This window comes from Volvox carteri (genome assembly GCF_000143455.1).
Source record: "Volvox carteri f. nagariensis unplaced genomic scaffold VOLCAscaffold_64, whole genome shotgun sequence".
NCBI classification, from domain to species: Eukaryota; Viridiplantae; Chlorophyta; class Chlorophyceae; order Chlamydomonadales; family Volvocaceae; genus Volvox; species Volvox carteri.
In genome coordinates, this window is record NW_003307607.1 from 705,218 (window position 1) to 727,012 (window position 21,795).

Sequence of the window (21,795 nt, forward strand, 5' to 3'; positions counted from 1 at the left end):
AAACGATGGTCTGTCGAAGTGCACACTGGAATGGTAGAGGAAGCGATGAAGGGGGTGAGGTTTGTGGAAGTATAGATTCGATCAAGACGTGACCCTCCCGACACACTTGTTTTATAGAAAAACGAAAGGTCGCGACGGGTAGGGTGGAGGTAGCGATATGTGTCTACCATATCCGGGCAGCATTCGGAGAAAGCCTTGGCTAAGGATAAGTCCGCGGGTCTACTCCCTTCTCCTGTGGTGGAATCTAGCATCGGATTATGGACAAAATTAAAATCTCCAGCCCAAAGCAAATGATCATCCTGTCCTATCCTATTTACCACATCGCCAAGAGAATGCACACACGCCTTCCTCTGATCTATCGAGTAACTAGATGTCATGAGGTACAAATTAATCAAATGAATACGGTGACCACACCACGTGAACGAAACCGACGCGCTACGGCCTTGGGGAATGTTAGCCGGAAGTAGTCGTGCCGGTGTTTGTATTATTTTAAAGTCGCGATAAAGATCTTTGCGCACTAGCACTAACACTCCAGCCGTCCGGGCATTGGTCGTGGGGGATTGTGCTATTATATCCCATCCCGGTATCCCTATTTTCTGAGCCGCGAATTGCAATTCTCTAGTGAGAATTGTCAGGTCTCCATCTCCCATATGATGTGTCTCCTGTAAACAAATGACATCTAACCTATGTTGGGCCCATACTCTAGCCGCAGCATGGATACGAGTAAATGCCGAATGCGTGAATAAACGACACACGCTACGCGTAAGGTAGGGCTTGCCCAAAACAGGAATTACCAAAGTCTGTAATGGGTGTGGTGTAATTAGTGTGGTGCATTGATGGAAGAAAGGCAATTAGATGTATTTCAATGCCGTACATGTTTATAATGCGACTTGAAGGAGTGGACGTACTTATGCTGAAAGGAATGGCTGAGAGGAATGTAGGGTGCTTGATCAGAAGTCGTGGACGATACTGGTGTTAATAATTTTCCGCGGCCGAGGTGTGTGTGTTTGTTACAGCCGAGGTTACGGCCGAGATGATTGCTCACTTGCATGCCAAGAGAAATGCATGAAATGACGGGCACATCAAGGATGTAACTGGTGTGTCGCGCTGAAACAAGGGCACGCCAATCTAACAAGAAATGCCTGTTATTCCAAGTCGTCGGCTGCTGGTTCCCCTAGCGGACACGCTAGACTTGCTGCATTTTCTGAGTCAGAAGCGTGTGCACTTCTGCCAGGCTGGGCAACATGCAGTCGTATTCGACACGTTGTTGTGATGAGTATAACGTAAAGGAATAGCAATTGGTTCATGGGCTGTTACACCATTTGCGGCACATATTCATACAGGTTGAGTACCGACTGTGACTCTGCCTCTGCAGTAAAATTTAGCGCAGCGGCGGGTTGGTGGCTTGAGCCGTTCCACGCCAGCTGTGAGGAATAGTCAGCCTGTGTTAACACAACACTGATGCGAAAATATTCCGAATCGTATTAAGTAAGAGCCGCACCAGAGGCGCCACCAAGAATGAGCGCGGTAACACTACAACTACCGGTACAGGGTATCTCTTCTTACTTGGCCTCTGCCTAGTATAGTCGCGAGGTCTCATTTCTGTAACATCCAAGTTATGTTTTAACAAGAAACGCCATCGGGGATTGACAGAAGATACGTGGTTAACTTACACAATTCACTTTAAAGGAGGTACGGGAAGTTCGTGTACGTCATGTGCCGTTGGGGCAGGCATGGACCTGACAACTCCGGGAGAGAGTTGCCACACTACAATGGACAAGACGCGGATGCACTTAGAACTCACACAAAAAGCGAGCATTGTCTCTTTGCAACTTATTATCAACGTACACATCTATGAATGTTGGCCATCACTATTTATCCAGACAGACCACACACAGCCCAGGCAATAAGTTCGGAATGCATGACAGTATCCATAATTGTGATGTGGTCTCCTGAACGCTCCTTGACGCAAATGCATTGATTGCCGCGCGGGTGTGATGATAAAACAGGGCGGCGCATCCTGTTGGTCCCCTCAAAAGTGCATCCACGGTAGTCAGGCGCCAGAGAGTTGTTTGCTGGGGCCATCCTTGCCGCCTGTTGTTGCGATGTGCCGGCGGCGTCCAGTAATTTGTGTCGTTGCGGTGGTTGCGATGGCGGTGACGACAGACGTTGCTGCTGCCACAGGCGTGTGCGTGGCCAATTTGCTTGTCGTCGGGCCGGATTCTTGGTTTGTTCCGAGCATGGAATCGGCCAATGAAGCCGTTGTCACTCCGTACCGAAGGATGTCGCCATTGTTGACAACGAAGGCTCCTTGGACTGGCTGCCTCATGCGTCCCAAGACTCGTTCTAGGCCGCTAAAGTCATGCAGGGCGCGGTACAAGTCCGGGTTGCCGTTGTTCCCGTGCCGTAATTTGCCCCAGAGCTGATGCAACTTGCTGTTGTTGCCCAAGACAAGGCAAGCCGTCAGAGGCTGCAAGACGGGAATTTGTGCATCTGGATGTTTGTTGCAGAGGTTGCAGGTGTTGTTCAGGATTGTGCCCCCGCAGGTGTTGTTGGTGCACCTGAAGGAGTTGTGGTAATAGGCGAAAAGGGTGCAGTTGTGAAAGTGATGAATAGTAAGTATTATTGAGTGAGCGGCTGGGTGCTGGACTTTGCTACGAAGAAGCAGGATATGCAGATTTGAGATTTACTTGGCGTGGCAGTATTTATTCAAGGGAAAGACGAGCCTATGACCACATGTGTCAAGTATACGTACCTGTAGAACAGGATGTCGTCCAGGCCTTGAATGCGATCGATGAGGTCTTGGATGATGATGACAGAGCCTGTATAGGTGCTGTCGGCAAGGTTGTTGCGAGTTGTTGCCGGCACGTTGTTGTCCTCCAGCATGCAAGCTTCTAGGAGCTCGTCATCCTTGTCAACGTCCCCGTTCAGGAGGATGTGCATTTTACTTGTCGACTGCACCCGGGATGCATTGTTGAACTCTGTGGGAAGAGTTTGACGTGGGAAACAGGCGGAAATTCTGAATGCTGGAATCTTTGCTGGAAACCTGTCCGATTAAATGTCAGGTAAAAGCGTGTTGGAAATTACTGCGCTGTGTTAAACGATAGCATTGTGTCGCCTTGCTGTACGCAGGTTGTGTTTCCATTTTTCGTACATACCTGCCTTGCGTGCACCAAAGCACAGGATTGGTTGTTTGTGGTCCGCCGCCCACTCCAGCATTTGTGGCAAGCACGAGAAAGCTCCGTCAGCGTGCCAAACCACCATCTGTGGGGACGGATATAATGTGAATTACAATAAATTCGTGTAAAGATGTTTGAGGTTTCCCTGTGTATTCGAAGAGAACCGGCATATTTACCACCGCAAGATTAGTCTATGTTGTAAGGATACTGGTGATTGAGGGAGGAAATGGTCTAACAGACAAATAAAGCAAGCATGTCGGACTTACTGGCAGGTGTCGGGCGGCACCATCCTCGCCTAGCATCGAGATGGTGAAGGCCACATATCTTGCTGCGTCTTGCGTCTTGCGGCTGATGAGGATGTGCATTGGTTTCGTAAACATAGCCTGATCGGTCATGACCGGCGTGCGGTGGTATGTTGCAATTGTGATAATACAGGAATGTCAGTTGATGTATGCGCAAATGCGTTTGGGCTATTATTTGCCTGACCAGGATTTGTGGTGTTCGCAGGCACAGTCACAGTCACAGGCACAGTCGCAGGCACAGGCACAGAACAGGCTCGTAATGATCATTATGCCGCGCAACCTCAACAGTTTCTACACCGTAGATATGGGTTTCGACTGGCTGGGGCGACTGTGAGTCCCAAATGACTAGTTGAATTCCTAGTGCACGTGATACCCAAGGAAAGATAAGGGCATCTGCCCAAGGTCCTCCAAACGCAGCAGATTTGGCCATGTGGTGCGTGTAGTGAACAAGGCGTTCGACTCCTGGGCTCGCGCATCGATCTAGATCAAGACCATGCATACTGATGGCAACTTGAGAAACCTCTGTATGTACGTGGGACATTTGGACATATATTTCCCCCTCCGTTAAACTTCTTCCCATCACCTTTATTGCCTGCTCCTGTAATGCTTTTAATACTTGTATATAACTGCCAATGGCACGCTGCATGTGCGCAGATGCCTGTTTTCGAATCTCAGCACCCGTAATCTGCCGCCTGTGAACATGTTCTAACACATACGCCACAGCGTCAAAAAAACAATCCCCAACCACAAACGGGCACGCGTACCTTTTTTTGCAGACTGATGCCAACACCGCATCCAGCTTGTCCGAATCAGCCGCTGCTTGGTTAATGTTACAGCCAGCAGTATTTTGCAGCTGCTGCACTTGAGGAAACACAAACTTCTTCCCATCACCTTTATTGCCTGCTCCTGTAATGCTGTTAATTCTTGAGTATAACTGCCGATGGCACGCTGCATGTGCGCAGATGCTTGTTTTCGAATCTCAGCACCCGTAATCCGGCGGCCGTAGACATGTTCTAACACATACGCCACAGAGTCGAAAAAACAATCCCCAACCACAAACGGGCACGCATACCCTTTTTTGCCGACTGATGCCAACACCGCATCCAGCTTGTCCGTAGAAAGGCTTAATAACCGCCCTTTCATTATCAAACCCAAGCAAAGTCAGGGAACTGCAAACTGATCTTCAAGGATCTGCAAATGGTCCAAAGCCGTGTTCAGTTGCTTGTGGTGCTGAAACAATTTCCAAACTGCAAAAGCCTTCTTCGTCTTAATCCTGGTTTTGTACCTTGGCGGCGCAAAGGCCAATTTCCTCTCCTGGTTTGCCTGGGTTGTGTTCGGATATTCCTGGGGTGGGTTCGTTAAAGCCTGGGCCCTGTTGTCTTTAAAGACAAACACGGCAATGAGAGTATCAAAAGGAGACACTTCGGTGATTCATTAACATTCCTTAATTTTCATATTCTCGTCCGTACACGCCTCTTTCTGCAGTTCTCAACAAGAACGTCCTATAATTTAAAACAGCATTTCCTTTCCTAATTCATCCTATTTGCTTCCTAATCCGCTTTTAACAATCCTTACTATTCATATTCTCGACCGTACGCGCCTCTTCCTGTAGTTCTCGAGTCGAGAATTTCGACAAGAACGTTCTATAATTTATATCTACAGTTCCTTTCCGATTCCTTTCCTAATTACTCCTCTTTGCGTGCCGCTTGAGAAGAACTTTTGTAACCGCATATAGCTAAGCCTCAATTTCACACTGATTAATCTCCTTCTCCCCATTCCTCGCTTATCCCCATTCTCCACCTTATACCCTCCTCCCCCTACTTGTTCCTCTTCCTCCGTCCTCTCCCCCCTCTCGTTCCTCTTCCTCCTTTCCCACTCTCCATCATCTGCCTCCTCTCCCTCCTCTCCCTCGTCTTTTCAACTCACTCCCCCACTCCTCTCCCTCCTCTTCCTCCTCTTCCCTATCCCTCCTCTCATTCCTCTTCCTCCTCTACCAATACCTCCTCTCCCTCGTCTTACTGTGATACATTGCTCCTTAATCTTGAAAATGCGCAGCCCAGATTAATTACTCAACTCCGTACACAAATCTTCCTGCAATTCTCGAATACAAAGTTCATTATTTCTACTTACTTAGGGTATTTATTGAATACTAATGGTTCACTTTCCCCGTATTTAGGGTGACACATCACATATGTCTGGTCGATTTGCGTCATAGGAACTTTTGTAAACGCCTTATGCTCGGCCACCTTTTCAAGCTGCACATCTTCCGGACATCTGCGCATTGCATTTTACCATTTTTTCACAAATATGCAATAATACCGCACCAAGGCCAGGATCACAGCGCGTCGATTTACGACGCCCTTGCCGGATTGCGCAAAGAGTAATTGTGTCTCAGTCCGAGCATGCTCGTCCATTTCATCCAATATGTTAGTTCTTGCCCACCTTTTAGGTGGGCAAGCCAACCACCTTTTAGGTGGGCAAGCCAACTCGGAGCCATGGAAAGCTACAGTATCTTCGCGTTCCGATTTATCTGGAATGTCTCATTTGGCATTTCGATATAAAATGGATATAGCATTCAAACGCTATTTTTTGCGGGGCGAGATATGTAAGCCACTGACTGACTGACTGACTGACTGACTGACTGACTGACAGCATTGAACCCGTGGGGCTCGGCCCCCCGAATGGCGCTTCGCGCCCGGGGCCTCGCCCAAAAATGGCTGACTATGAATTAAGTTAATGTCCACTTTAAAATTTATCAGCAGGTCTGAGGCCCTGATAACCAGTGTGCCACTAATGCGGACTTAGTGTCCGAGGCGTTTCCACTGGGCCCTTCGGCTTTTCGCGTACGGAGCCCCTTTACGCGATGTTTTAAGGAACTTTTGCTTTCTATTAATGTATTTAACTAGTTTCTTATCGCTTGCATGATTTGCTGAGCCAGGTGTGAGATTTTTTGAACTTAATGTTAGTGTGCGGCCAAGTGGAAACACCCTGTAAAATGCAAAAACGAGTAATCCCAGACATTTAAAAGACTATCGAGTATCAACATGAATGCTTTGCAGCACCTTTGAGCGGCACCCACGGTGTGGTGCATAATGCCGAACAAGAAGCACATAGCTTCCACAAAACTGGGAACACCTACAGCCTTTATAAAGGATAACCTTCCGACCTATCAATCAGGATTTTTATGAGGCATCGTCAAAAGTGTTAATCCGAGATTGTCAATTTGGTACCTGGTGGCCACCAGGTAGCAAATTTGTCCCACCAAGTTTGAGCTTTTAGTATAGGAAGAATGCTCGCATTTCATAGCATATTAATCTATAATTAATCCGCGAAGCGCGTAAATACGGGCGGAAATCTCTAACTAATTGCGCCAACCTTAATCCGCCTTATCCGTCCTAATCCGCGCGATGTTTCCATATGCGACGGATTAAGCCTTAATCCGCAATTTTTAATCCAAGTGGAAACACCCCCTTCCTATTAAGGCAAAGGTTGAATAGACGCGAAGGTAGTTGCGGCCGCCTGCCGCAGTTATAGTTGATTTTACATTACGACATTAGATTACGACATTACATTACGAGATTACATTACGACATTACATTACGACATTGCAGATAATGGGGTGGATTCGCATGTGGTAATGGACCATTTTTTCCTTTTCCATGACGTTGTCAATTTTACTGCCATTGAGAATCGCAAAAACTTCGTCCAAAGCGGCCGCTAGGGCAAACGCCATCGGGGCTTGCGCGGGATGCAGCGTCATTGCACAAGGCAGGGGCGCCGAAAACCCTTCAGTTATATACTTTGTGACTCTCTAAGGGGATATGCTGAAATAGAATAGCTACGCAGTTCGCGCCAACGAAGACATTGTACGAGCGGGAAGTCGTCCGGCCTTTGCGGATAATTATCGCATATTTGCACCCTTTGCGGAAATAGTTCGGAAAGGGCGGATATCTTAGAAAACCTTAAAATGCAGTTATTATTATGTATTTGTGCATGGTATAGCTATACGAAAACTTGTGGCGGTCGTGCGCCCTGTCAGGAACAGTGCTAAGTTACAAGTTACAAGTGCCGCACGAGTGCGGGGGGGTCCGTCAAAGCCGGGAGGCCATGGACTATATATATTGAAAGTTAAGTTCAATTAAAGCCGAACACTTTCCGCAGTGCTCCAATAAAATTACTTACGTGCGGCGAGTCTATCCAAGCAAGCTTAAGCCTTCAGGCCTTCGCCAGGTCATTTTCGCAGCTAAGATGCGATGTAAATCCATCGCTGTAAGGTGTTTTACAATACAGGTTGCCAAAAAGAAAATGACGGTGCAGATCACTGCTTTTGTCGGCTTGGATGTAAAACCTCACAAGCAGGGACAGGGACATCGTTCAGTGTTGAAGTAGCAAGGATCAAGTAAAATATGCAAAGGCTGTTGTTATAAATTGTGCGGCTAGGTTCCATGCGATGGTAAGGATCAACGGACCCGCACTCTTCCGCTCACAGGAAGCGAAAAAGAAATTATATTTATATTTAATATGAAACATATATGTGCGTGCAGGGGCCTTTAGGACGCCTGTACGGGAGTCAAGGATGGCGCGATGGACTGGCCTACGAAACAGTAACTGAAAATGGTTCCATATGAAACACGGAAGTATTTCAGCGTCAGATATGGCGGTGAAGAACTGAACCTAAGACCCCAGGTGCCCCAATCGGTTTTATTACGTCGATGCGGCTGAACGAGAAACGGCCCGACCAAATCCTGAATTCATGCGTACACAACTCGCTCATAGCGCTACAGCTGTATTGTGGCCCCACGAGGAAGGAAGGCAAACGGGAGAAAAGGAGGTAAAATGAGGGCGACGAAAGCCACTGCCGACTTAAGTACTTTGCCTGACCCATGACACTTAACTACTTTTTCGACATGACTGCTAATGCGCGTACCTGCTCAGCAGAAAGCGGGACGGCATCCGCGCGAAATTTGGGCAATGCCAAGTCGCTGAAAACAGAAGACAGGTGCGCCAACTCTGATTCCTCAGATGAAGCACGTTGGCGCGAAAGGTTGGCGCGCAAAGGCGCGCGGAAAAGGGAACCATATTCAGCCAGCCGCCTGGTCAGGCCACCGCGTGTCATCAGCTATGGTTAGTCGAGGTGTCGCCTGATGCGGTGGCACAAGTGGTTGACAGCTACACCAACATACCACACCACAATGGCAGGCGGCTGGCAGAGGTTAAGGCCTGACTTCTGCTCCCAGTCGACCCAGTCGACCCGGGTTCAAATCCGCCTGCCGGCTCCTCGGGGGTTTGAGGAGTGATGAAATGGGCGAGGGGGTTTGAGGAGTGATGAAATGGGCGAGCTGACCAGGAACTAAGTTGATGCGCCGTTGATCCGCTAGATTTGGTTGGATGCTGGTGGTGAGTTGCTGAACCCAACGAATACATTCTGAAGTCGGATGGGGTGACGGATTAGGGTGCCCCTCTAGCAGGGGAGAGCAGGGACTGCCCCGGGAAAGGGGGCCGCTGGCGAAGTTAACCACCCTGTAACAACATACATATTGCAAGCCCAGACCGTGCTGACACTCCTAAGCCTGTCAGCTGGACCAGCTCGACACTTTGCCCCCATTTCCGACGCAAAGGCTCTTTAGGTCATTAAGCCCCAAAGATCAAATCACCTTTTAGATTCCCTTTTTGAGATATAGGGGTCCCCTGTAAATGGTCTGCTGCAAAAAAGCAACACGTGCCCTGTAAAACAACAGTGACCTGCCCTACCAGCCGCAGACCTTCTGTATACCTGTAGACTGTAGACCTGTTGTACAATGCAGCACGCACACACACACACACACACACACACATCAGTAGGGGTGCAGCAGTGCGTGTGGGACGTGGTCAGCCTCGCAGCACTGCCCGCCAGAAGGAACATGCACGGGTGGGACCGCGGGCGGCAACCCCCGCAATCCACACCCCGCACCCGAGGCCCCAGCAGCTCCGGGGCTGGAGGCGGTGCTCGGCTTCTGGCAGCAGGTTTAGGACTTTGCAGAACTCGGCGTGCCCCAGCACGGCTGGCACAGCGTGGGCCCCGACCATTCCATCCTATCAGTGGTGGACGGGCGCCTGCGTTGAGTACAGCCAGTAGGGCTGGGAGAGGAAGGGGCAGGGGGATAAAAAGGGATGCTAGGAGGAACCCGGTAGATGGGCTATCCCGCTGGTGGGGGGGGATAGGCCTGAGGGTTTCTCTTTGTTGGTCTGGGTCGGGGGCTTTTCGAGGGAGAAGGCTCGCCTCGCCACAGGTTGGGCCAGGCAGCTTCAGTGAGAGGTTTTTTGAGAGGTCGTTGCTGTAGGGCTTGGGAGGAGTGGCAGGCGAACGGGGTGGCTGTAGCGCAGGCTGGGTGACGCTGTGTGAGCTGTGCCTCGAGTGGTGTGGTGCTGCCTCGAGGTGAGCGGCCGTTGTATCCGATATAGTACAGAGATACAGTCACACCGTTAATATGAGTTCCTTGAATATTCCGTTCTCACGTGCTTTGGAAATTTTGATGTGAATTTGAAGTTCAACGCACAAATTAAGGTGAAGGTTGTGCCGAGAGTTGCTTACGCGCCGTTGGGATCCAAGTCGACGACCGTTGAGCAGTAGCCGCGCATAGCCAGCTGCGATAACGATTGTAAATTAATATTCAACGCTCATGGAAATGGCAGCATCTGTCACTATTTTATTATACGAAACATGTTCTTTATTGGCTCGATCACGGTGGTTCGGTAGTAAAGGAGTTTCAGGTTTGGAAAATCCTGAAACCCGCTTATTACGGGTTAAGAATGCACGTTTAGGGAACATATGTTTGATTATTTTAAGATAAAAAAAATGCTTGATTTTATCTGCATCAAGCGTTTGTGACCAAAGCCCACCATTGGTGGTCGGGCACCGATTTACACCGACCGAGTACGTCTCTGAAACCTGCTCGTCGGGCCTTACAACTTGCGGTACATTTAAGTATAGCACTTCCTAGAAAAAATCAGAAAGTATTTACTGAATAAAACTTGTTGGACCGGCTCGCGTCGCCTCCACGGTAAGTCGGTCTATTGCTCTCAGCTCTTCCTCCGGTACTGCTTTCCTTAAGCAGGAGGCTGGAACTATAGCGAGGAGGCGCGCCACATGCCTTGCAACTCTAAAAATGTTTTTTCATGTACTATTTTGCGAAAATGGCCACCTGAGTAAAAAATCTGATTTCAATGCCCCTGTAGAGCCTCCTCTGGCTAGGAGCCGCTTGGAGCGTCTCGGGAGTCCACCGACTCGCGAGTTTCAACAGTGAAAGCCAAAGCTTCAGTATCGCCACCTTCATCGTTATCGTTGTCGTCATCATCTTCATGGTCATGTTACCAATGACGCTGGCAGTCCACGTCGCCCGAAAGGAACGCGCGCTTCTGTCACCGTCGAACAACCTGCACCGCCAACAGCTGCCGCTATTCTCCTGCCTCGCAACCGTGGCAATGCTCCGCCTGATCCCCTACCTACTGCTGCTGTTGCTGGCGCTGCCCGGTGGCACCCTCGCACAGACTGTCCCGGGCTGCGGCTCAAGCGCCTTCATCTATCGCAACGGGGTCCCTGCAAATTCGATCGACGTGATGTTCCGAGATTCCCAGACAGGGGAATCTGTTGGTTGGGGTTATATTGCTATGAACTTAAGCGCATTGACTCTACCAGAGCCCATCGCGACCGACCAAACGGTACCCGGAACTATAAATATCGCAGTGAAACTGGGGGCCTTTGTCGGAAGCATTCAGGGCAGCGTTCAAACCGAGTCCATGTTTCAGTCTAATTACCCCGGCGGCGGCGCTAGTTGTTCTGGTGACTCTAATTCCTATATTTCATTCCCCATGGACATGCCGCAAAATGTGGTATTCGCCTCGACGATGGACTACAATGGACTCCTCACCGGCATTCTGACAAATCCGATCCTCGGAATCCCGCAATGTCAGCCAATTGTACTCTACCTCCTTGCGAAGTTCACAGACAAAAATAATTCGTCTCGTTCCGCCTACCTGGCCACGGACTGGGTGTCAGCAGGCAATGCCTCTGACCCGGTGTGCGCCAACTCACCTACGTCCTGGGGCTATATTAAGGCGGAGTTTGGCGTCTGCAACTGCCCGCCATCCCCACCACTCCTACCACCATCACCCAACCCCCCAATGCCGCCCTCACCTTCGCCACCTTCACCAAGCCCTCCATCACCCTTGCCACCTAGGCCGCCATTCCCATTACCACCACCACCTCCACCACCACCGCCACCAAGAGTGTCACCATCACCACCACCGTCCCCCTCCCCGCCACCACCTTTGCCGCCACCCTCTCCACCTCCACAACCCCCGCCTTCGGTCCCCTCCCCCCCTCCCCCTCCGCCATCCCCGGCACCCCCGCTGCCTCCCCCCCCATCCCCTCCTCCTTCACCACCTCCTTCACCTTTACCCCCACCTCCCTTACCGCCGTCCCCACCACCACCTTCTCCACCACCGCCACCCCTGCCACCCCCGCCTCCCCCCCCATCCCCTCCTCCTCAGCCGCCCCCTCCTCGCCCACTCAGTCCCCCTCCCCTGCCACCCTCGCCATCCCCTCCCCCCCCACTTTCCCCTTCTCCACCACCACCACCCCGCCCGCCCCCACCGGCACCTAAGGCTCCTAGGTCTCCCCGAGCCCCCAAACCCCCCAAAGTCCCCAAGGCACCCCAGCCTCCACCTCGACCCGCAAACAACCTGCTCGTCAACAAGTTCCCCTTCTCGTCCTGCAGCGCTAGTGACGTCAGCCTCACACCGTACCGGATGACGTCACCCATGGGGCCGTTCAACGTAACCGCCACCGCCGCCACCTACTGCTTCCGGATCTCCGCCTCAGCAACAGTGGACAGCACCAGCCCATGTGCGAGAATGGTCATCAATGAGCTTCAAATCGTCATCGGTGAGTAGCTATATGCTACCTAGCTACCTAGCTACTTAGCTACCCAAGCTACCTAGCTGGTCGTGATCATCGTGGTGACCTCCATGCACCTCATCAGTTGTGCGCTCAACATGCATGTATGTGTGTGGTGTGTGTAGGGGTCCCTCACTCCGCACACCGCCTTCATCCGCTCACGGCTCACCCAGCTGCAGGGAGCTTTATTTCCCCTCCAATATTAATCAAGATAATCAACACCGACTCCGCCCTGTTTCCCCCCCGACCCCAAACACCCTCCCCGGCCTACATGGTTCACCGCAGACCCCAGCTGCGTGGAGTCCTTCCCCAACTCCTTCAGGGTCACCACCGTCAACAGTGTGACGGTGTCCCCCGTCTACAGCTACAGGACATGGCGGGAGCAGACGTACGGTGTGATGACGATCACGTCCCTGGCGAGTACCTTCCCCGTAACCCCCGCTGGCGGCCTGTATGTATGTCTGGCCATGAGTCGAAACAGCAGGTGTGGCACTCCGGCGGGGCTGTGCTACGGAAACAGCTGCGCGTACTCGCTGCTCAATGCGGACAACAGCTGCTGCCCCGCCAGCCAGGTGCCGTACTAATAGGTGGAAGGTTCCTGCAGTATTGACGACTATGCGAAGCATGGCATAAGTAGCCCTTGATGCAGAGATGGCTTGGCCGGAGAGGATAGGCTAAGTTAAGTACCAATGATACAAAATATAGGCGTATTATCCCCATGACTTGTCATGTTGATGTGTTCATATCACATGTGTATTATCAAAGCCATTGTTAAGGATGAGGATTATGTTGTCGCAAGGGGTACGAGTTCGAATGTCACGAACTTCGAAAAGCTCCGAAAATAGAGATCATCACGAAAAAATTTGTCCACAACTTCTTGCACGAGGTTCCTTCTTGCACGAGGTTCCTAGGTCGGCGCCGATTTGCCCCTGGCCCTGTGCTGCCACGATTAAATTCACTGGCATAGATGTATGTGCGCCACGTCAGGGTGCTTGATGGCGGGTTGGTTGGATATCCAACCACATATGGCAGTGGACGGTTTTAGGCGAAGACTCGCAGCCCGGATAGGGGCCGCAGGGTTCTTCATATACCTGCGAGAAAATAACGTGTGATAACCAATAGCGCAGCCTACCGAGCCCCCACCCTCCCAACCCCTTCATCATCGGTCCCCTCCAATCACGACGGGATCCATGTCCTGGAGTGATAAACCTTTTAACATGTTTTTTCAACATGTTTTTCAATGTTGCTTCGTCTCATGATGGTTTCCGTCCCGGTTCTAAGGCACGTGTGTGAGCATGTGTGTGTGTGTGTGCACCAAGCTTATTACCGCCATCATCACACTGCATCACGCCGCCGTGGCAACGTGTGCAATCGCCTCAAAAGTATCTACGACCTGTAACAGCGGTTTGCGCTGCTCGGGGTCCCGCCACCCGGACGGAAACCATCATGAGACGAAGCAACATTGAAAAACATGTTGAAAAACATGTTAAAAGGTTTATCACTCCAGGACATGGACCCCGTCGTGATTGAGGGGACCGATGATGAAGGGGTCGGGAGGGTGGGGGCTCGGTAGGCACGTAATATCATAATATCATAATAATATCATAATATTTCATTAGAACCGTTGCTAGTGTTTCAACTCTTGCTCTGGTTTGATGGCGAATGTAATTATCATCCTCATAGTCTGTAATTACGTGAGCTTATCTTCAGCAGCAGAAGAGTCCCTCGCTGAGTGAAGCTCTACCAACTGGCCGATTACGCGGGACAGTTGATGTATGATCGTCGTACAGGCAATGAGGATCGCTTAGCAGATACCAAGTGGAAGAGGATAGAGTCCACACCAAATGGGATGCCAAATCGTTACACGATTGGGAAGAGCGAATTAATAAGCCATCTTAAGCATACAACAGTTGCGCAGCACGTTAAGCGCTAATTATAGTTTAATTATAGTTTAATATGCTATGAAATGCGCGAATTCTTCCTATTCTAAAAGCTCAAACTTGGTGGGACAAATTTGCTACGTGGTGGCCACCAGGTACAATCTCGGATTAACACTTTTGACGATGCCTAAAAAAAGCCTGATTGATAGGTTGGAAGGTTATCCTTTATAAAGGCTGTAGGTGTTCCCAGTTTTGTGGAAGCTTTGTGCTTCTTGTTCGGCATTATGCACCACACCGTGGGTGCCGCTCAAAGGTGCTGCAAGCCTTGCAAGCCTTTCCAGGTTGCAGAAGTAATGATGCATAGCAGCAATGAACCGGAACCACCAAACGCAACCTGTTTCCTGGCCCATCGCGATTGTATCCATATGAGGAACATTGATGTTTGGCCCGCTCGCTGTTGACAACCGGAATGGCGTCATTGTCGTCGGCTGGCTGCAGCATTGCATCCACATTGCCTACGACCCCTACACCGTCTTCATTAACGTCGCTAATGGCTTCAGTGAAATTTAGTATCTGCTTTAATGGCCTTCAATGCTTTGGGAGCTTCGGGTCCGAATGTTTTGCAGCGTTTGGTCCGGTCAGAAACAGTCCGATTCCTCGTTGACTTTTGGGCGTGAGCTTCCTAACAGTATCCATGGCATTAAAGTACTATGATATGGGTAACATGTATGTCTCCTGTAAGATTCTAGCGGCTTTGGCATGGACAGTCCATTTTTGGCTGGAGGAAAAACGGTTGGAACATTATTTATTCTTAACTTTCAGGACCACGAACATTTTTTATTCCGAATTCGGAATATATTCCGCAAAAAAATAACGCTGCCTCATGATGGCCACTTTCGCCTCGCCTTTCACGTTTCTTCTACACGCTGGCGTTCATATTCTTCTCACGGAGTTGATCTCCTACGTAAAGGCTATGGAGCACCTGGACCGTTCGGGCGAGCCCTTTTGAGGCAATATTTCCGAACTCAAGATGGGCCCACCCTGCCCGTGTCAGGCATTCGTCGCGTTTCGCGTTTCGCGTGTGCTGTGGTCCGTTTGGGGCGGAGGTTCGCATCCGGTTTTGCCCACTTTAGGCAACCCGCACATTCACCGGCTCAGGATCAGTGATTTTTTTTTCATTTAGGGGGGGTCTCAATTTATTCCAACCTAAGTAACAAAGTTGCTAGCGTCACCGTAATGTATTCCTTGGGGGCGCTGGGGGACCCCCCAGACCCCCCCCCATAATTTACAACTCCCCTCATAGACAAAGAGGCACGCACTGCGTTGGCGCGTTTTCGTTCATGTGCGCACTCTTCATGCACATGCATACATAGTTCTGGCATTGTTTGTGAACAAAAAGTAAATCCGACAAAGCAAAGGCCCAAAGCAAGCAACCGCATAGCAAATCACAGGCCGTCACCCGCCACTGCAAACCACAGCACACTAGGACTCTACCGGTTCATCATGTACCGGCCCCTGCTGCTGCTGTCCAGCCACTCCCTCAGTGCGTCACGGAACGGGAACGTGCCCAGGTCGAACAGGTCCTGGGTAAACATCCGCACACATAATGCTAGGTGCGGGTTGGGCGCCTCGCCGCATTCGTTGTTGTCGAGCTGATTGGGTGACAGCTTGCGCTTATGCTGATCACAACCGCCATGGAAGGCAGGGGTAATGGCGCCCGTGTCATCGGTCGCCGCTGGCAGCAACACCATTGCCGATGCATTACCGACAACAGCACCGCCGTCCCAAACGTCTTTATCAGGAAAAAAATCAGGCTTATCTTGCTGTTTTGGTGTTTGTTAAGCAGCCTCTCGCACAAATGTGTCCGGTCGTACTTCGCGAATAAAAGGTCCGTACATGACGCCCCAAAAGCCAGGAGCGAATTTTACCGCGCAGATGCGCGCGTGCGATTCTCCAAATGCGCCTGTACAAGTGTATATAAATTTTCTTGGCGGAAAAGGACCAGGTGCGCCAGCGCATTGCGCAGGTGGGCATGTTGGCCATAGTCGCACCCGGCATACAGGCTGGACTATTGCGTGGCTGCTTTGCAGTATCTGAAAGCACCAAAAGCCTACGTCGTAGCTTGCAACACTGGGCTCGTGAAACTGCCGCAAGAAGATGAAGCGCTGGCGAAGAGGCAGTTGTGTGCAGCACCTTGTTCAGAGTAAAGTCAAATTACAAAGTTGCGCAAAGTATAACATACATAAACTGAATTAAACATAAGAACAGATAAGACGTTTAGAGCCTTGTCGGTGACATGGACGCCGCTGTTGGCTTGGAACAGCTATTTGCTGTGCATAGGGACGTGCCCGCGTTAGCCGTGTTGCAACAGCTCAGGATGGATTTCAGCCAGCAACCGCCTGAAGAGCTGCTGCACAACCACCGGGAATGTCTTCAGTTGAGCACGTGTAGTTTTGGTCGGCGGGGTCGAGCAACGTACGCAATGCGCACAGAAACCAAGGTGCAGCGCCGCTGCTGCAAGGTGCAGCGCCGCTGCGCAAGGTGCAGCGCGCGCTGTTACAGAACGGCGTTCTGTAACATCGCCAACATATCCGGTACGCGGTGGCAGGCTTGCCGAGCACGAAATGAAGGGGGGGTCGCATCTCACCATTTAACTAAGCATGCATGTGCTCGGTTGAATGCTCGGTAGCGTGCGAGTTTACCCCTATCAGGATGTTTGTTTGCATATCCCTCCAAGCGAGAGGGCTTGGACCTATGCTGATGTTCGTTCCAAGAAGTGAACTGAGGACTGATGCTACGTTGAAAGATTTGCACGTCAATTCGCCCGTGCAATAAAACGCCCTGTAACTCGCTTACCCTAATCTCACATTCCAATATGCCACTGCACTTTCCTCTCCAGCCTGGGCACATTCTCTTCCTCGCAAACGTACTTGGGCACCTTACAATCCAACACCATACGGGCTTTGGAAACGCGGGCAGCTGCTTCACAAGGACCCCCCTATTTCGGCGTTCAAGTCGTTGCCTTTTGCGTGTTTGGCTATGTAAGTACCGGTCATACATTCTGCTATGCCGCGTTGACTCACGGGCTTGACCTTCTTACGGCCCCTCATATCTATTCTATGATCGATAATACTAAGTTCTGCACACTACGGAGCAATCTGGCAGCAATGGACGTTTTTGGCTGGAGGAATGAAAATGTACGGATCGGCCTCAATTTGTTCCTTATTTCCAAAGGCCAAAATGGCCTCTTTATTCCTTAAAAGGAATATATTACTTAAAAAAACACTGCTCAGGATATCCTGAGTTGGGTGCTTTTACCGTGTTTCGTTGGAACAACAGAGGGCATTTAGCCCAGTGATTTAAGTGCGCCTTGGCCTAACTAGCTGGACACTTAGTGCAAGCAATAGGGCCCCTACAGTGTTGCCTGCTCAGGCCTGCGCCTGCTATATATATGTATATATATTTTGTATATCTACAATCGGCGGATGGCCCCCGGATACAATCGGCGGATTTACGTTATTGCCCGTGGGCCATCCGCCGATTGGCATAATAATGATATGTAATATTACATTATTAATAATGTAATTATTCGCCACGTCATTATTATGCCATTATTCGCCTGTTTTAGGTCTTATCGTCTATAAATTTTGCAGTCGTGCAATAGGTAGGCACCGTCCCTACCTATTATTATACTGTGCTAGGGCGGCGCGGTCTACATATAGACGATTGAAAATTGCAGACGTTAAGTCCATATTCAGGATTATTGCCAGAACTGGACTGCGGGTAGACTCCGCCTGTGCTTTCTAGCTGCTGCTGTGTGCCGTCGAAACCGACATGCACGCGGCTCTGCGCCACGCACCCGCTAACGCTCGCTTGACGGACTAATGTTTTAGATCGTAGGCGGGGCCGTTGCTGGTGATGTTATGGATAAGTGAGACTGCATCTGTGGTGTAGACTGATGACCTCGACTGACGATTGGTTGAGTATTATTGCGACAAGCCTCGCCTAGTGGCGGCGACTGTTGGCCAGCCAAAACTCACCCGATGCGGCAGAAGCTGCTGCTGCATGCGTATGTCTTCTTGGTATCTTCAAGATACCAAACAAGTTGTTCGTTATGCTTAGCGGGTTGCGGTGTTGCTGATTGCCTGCTGGTAGGTTCGCCCGCATATGACACACACAATCTGGTCTGGTCTGGGTTGACACTACTGCAATTAGCGGTTTAAGGTTCTGGGTTCGATTCCTGGGGAGACCCCCGAATTAGTCGGGAGCGCGAGATTATGGCTAGCTGCTGAGATGCGGAGTTGAGGTCACAGTTGATGGACCAGATTCGCACGCTGGATTGGTGGCGATTGCCGAACCCTCCGTCTCTTCGGGTGTTCGGGTGAATGGATGAGGAGGGGTCCCCGAAGGCTGGATCCGCCGCCTTGGACTTACAGTTCGTATGGCGAAGTACAGTGTGGTAGTGGTGGATGGTGCTATAAGGTGATAAATGATCTAGAACTGACAATGTGATAAAGCGGCCCAGAAGCTTCCCACTCTGTAACATTACATTACATTACATTACACACAATCTTACTGCTTGCCGACTACCCTATGGCATAAAATGGGGGGCAACACTCCCTTAAGGTTTACCCTGCGGGTGGGGGTAGGGGTAAGTGGTTTCCCATGTGGGTATGTACGAAGGGAGGTGGGTAAAACCTAACCCCGGGGTCGGGTTAACCCCTTACCGAGGGGTAACAGAGGGGTCGGGGTGATACGCTACCGGGGGGTGACAGACAGAGTAGCCCACTTTCACGCGTGTGTCTCGACCGAACCCGGAAGCTCCCGGGGGGGGCATGTGCTGGTGTCAATGTGTTGTAGGGTGTCCCCCCTGTCTACATGTGCATGCACAGCTGTCTCACCCGTCTTTGTGAGCACGTATGCCTGTCTCGCCTGTCTACACATGCAAACATACATGTCCACCAATCACTTGTGAGTGCACAATTGTCGACATTGCCAAGGCTGCGGTCCGGCCGTCGTGGGAAGATAAGCGGGAAAGCACGGCAGGGCAGGCGTCAGGAATGTGTCGTGCCTAGGCCTGCTTGCACTTAGCTGTGCCTACTGCAAGGCCGCTCCATGTCAACTCACTCGGTCAGTCGCTGCGAGGACATTAAACTTGCTGGCTTCACTTTGCGAGTTCATCGGCTTAAAGATGTCGAAGAAGGCCTCAGGCGCGCAGGCGGCCACATTCACGGCCGAAGTCTGTGTTCTGTCACTGCATGCAGTGTCTTGTAGCTGAAGCAGACTGTCCGGATAAAGTGCTTTCTTTTCTTGCCAGATTTATTGCTCAATGCCCAGTCGGTATTGTCTTTCAGCACAATGGCTTTGCGCGTGTGTTGCCAGCATTAGAGACCTTGAAATGGCGAACGATGCTTCCTGAGATACCAAGACATGTACATTTACAAAAAAAATATCTTAGGTGGAATTCACAAGTTGGGCAACAAATAAGACGAGTAGGCCCATGTCCATATGGATGCATGCTAATATTAGCAAGGTGGCGGCACCCAAACGCCGGGGAACTCCAAGGTTTCCGTCGGCTTCCAAGTCGTCTAATGCTGTATTTGTTTTTTTTATTGCAGACTGTATTTTCAGGCCTATCGATTATACCAAAGCACGGTCTATAGAACATTTTCTGTACCATGAACGAATCTGCATGCGATCTATTTTTTAGTCCTGTCTATTATATGATGACCCTGTCTATAGACGATTATAAACTTTACAGCAAGTCTGTGCTAGGCTTGCGGCTGAATACAGCAGTGTTACTTATTACCTTCCAAGCTTATTAGCTTCCATCCGTAGCTTCCATCTAGTTTCGAAGCTCCCTGCTGCTGGAACGGTTCGTAAAACGGCGGCTGGTAACATTATCATCATCATCAGCAGCAGCAGCAATCATCGTCGTAGTGCGTGACAGTAACGAAGTACAACACCTTATCCACACCTTCTATCTGCAGGGTTGTACAATCGCTGAACAAATGTATGGCGAATATTCCCGGCTATTTCATTTTGTTCGCATAAACGAGCGAACGGCAGGAATTTGTATATAGACAAATATTTCACACAACAAAAATGCAGGCGCGGCTTTTTCCCAAGCCATTTCGGCGGCGATTGCGAGGTTGTATACGAGCGCATTCAGCAGCAGCAGTATTACGCTATTTGGCTGTCGCAGCAGTTTCAGCCTAAAGAGTAAACAAGTGCAGTAAGCGCGTTAAGTGTAACGTTCATTAATGTGAACCAGCAGCAGGGCGGCTGCAAATGCGATAACAAATGCAACTGCTGCCCGTCGCCGCCGCCGCCGCCGTAAGTCATCATCCGCAGAAGGTGTAGCTAGAAGGTGGAACACATTGCTAGCTGCTGTAGCTGCGACGGAGGTTTTACCAAGCTTCGCTGTTACCACGACTGCTTAGGGTAACGGCACACGGCGGATGTCTCCCTTCAGGATGTAAACAGCGGTAGAGGAATAATAATAAATATTCACTGGTGAACGGCGGTCCTGAATGGTCAGCAACAGTGAACGGCTGGATAAAGGGCCAGTGAACGTTCACCGCCGCCCACTGTTCACTGAACGTTTGGAATGTCATGCCTGAAGCCTGCGGGCACCGCCGTGGAAGTGAAGTGAATGTGGAAGTGCCCAGAAAGTGCCCGGACACAAAGCCAGGATTGGGCGGTATGTAACATGCTTTCAAGTTCACGTTGTACTACTACATTGTTCACCATACATGCCGCTACTGTAGGTCTTTTAGGTTCTCGTTACGGCTACCCGGCATGCGGCCGCATGCATGTTGTTGTTGTTGTTGTTGTTACATGGTCGTGGGTGCGTTCCCCGTACCTGCAAACCACCCTAGTACGAGCCGAGGGCTCAAGGGCTGCCAAATCGCCTATAAGCACCATCCTACCTCGCACTTCCAACGAAACAAGTAATGAAGTATACTAACGACCAAAGGGAACGATAGAGTTGCGGTGAGACCATATACGTTCCAGCATTCTTGCCAGGCGTTCAGGTTCCCACTTCATAGCGTCCTTCATATGTTCGAAGCGTGGAAAGCCCATATCAGATCTGATTCCGTCGTAAACCGGACAGTCCAGCAAAATGTGTTTCTCATCCTCGATGTGGCTATCAGTGCCGCAGCAGGGGCATACTCGCTCCTCCCTAGGTATATAACGCCGTCCCTTACGCGCTCTGTTAGCCGCCAGTGCCCAACAGCAAAGCCTAAACTGCATAAGCTTGCAATTCGCCGAACGTGGGATAAACATTGTGATGTGCGGGAGCACCTCCTTCCTGCCCGCTTGCTCGGCCGCCGGCCCCATCCAATGCTTATACTTCGCCATGTGATTCCTGGTTGTTTGCCGTCTGACGGATACACGTCAGGCTGGACATCTAAACGTGTATGCTTCCAACCACTCACTAATCGGTCCTTGACTCCGAAATCACACCTTCTGGCATTGGCTTGTTCATCAGCCAC

The 21,795-nt window shown here is 50.5% G+C and overlaps 2 protein-coding genes across 2 annotated transcripts; one reads left to right on the forward strand and one right to left on the reverse strand.

Moving 5' to 3' along the window:
- Nucleotides 1-1,658: 1,658 nt before the first annotated feature.
- VOLCADRAFT_107380 (uncharacterized protein) lies at nt 1,659-4,624 on the reverse strand (the record flags this gene model as incomplete). Its single annotated transcript, XM_002956719.1, has 5 exons — nt 1,659-2,561; nt 2,756-2,981; nt 3,159-3,264; nt 3,446-3,562; nt 4,373-4,624. 5 exons carry the CDS (start codon nt 4,622-4,624, stop codon nt 2,054-2,056), a joined length of 1,209 nt encoding a protein of 402 aa, XP_002956765.1. The 3' UTR covers nt 1,659-2,053.
- Nucleotides 4,625-8,364: 3,740 nt separating this feature from the next.
- Nucleotides 8,365-13,000, forward strand: VOLCADRAFT_97790 (uncharacterized protein; the record flags this gene model as incomplete). The annotated part of the gene is made up of 5 exons (XM_002956687.1): nt 8,365-8,480; nt 9,323-9,389; nt 10,697-11,538; nt 12,238-12,404; nt 12,702-13,000. 5 exons carry the CDS (start codon nt 8,365-8,367, stop codon nt 12,998-13,000), a joined length of 1,491 nt encoding a protein of 496 aa, XP_002956733.1.
- Nucleotides 13,001-21,795: the final 8,795 nt, after the last annotated feature.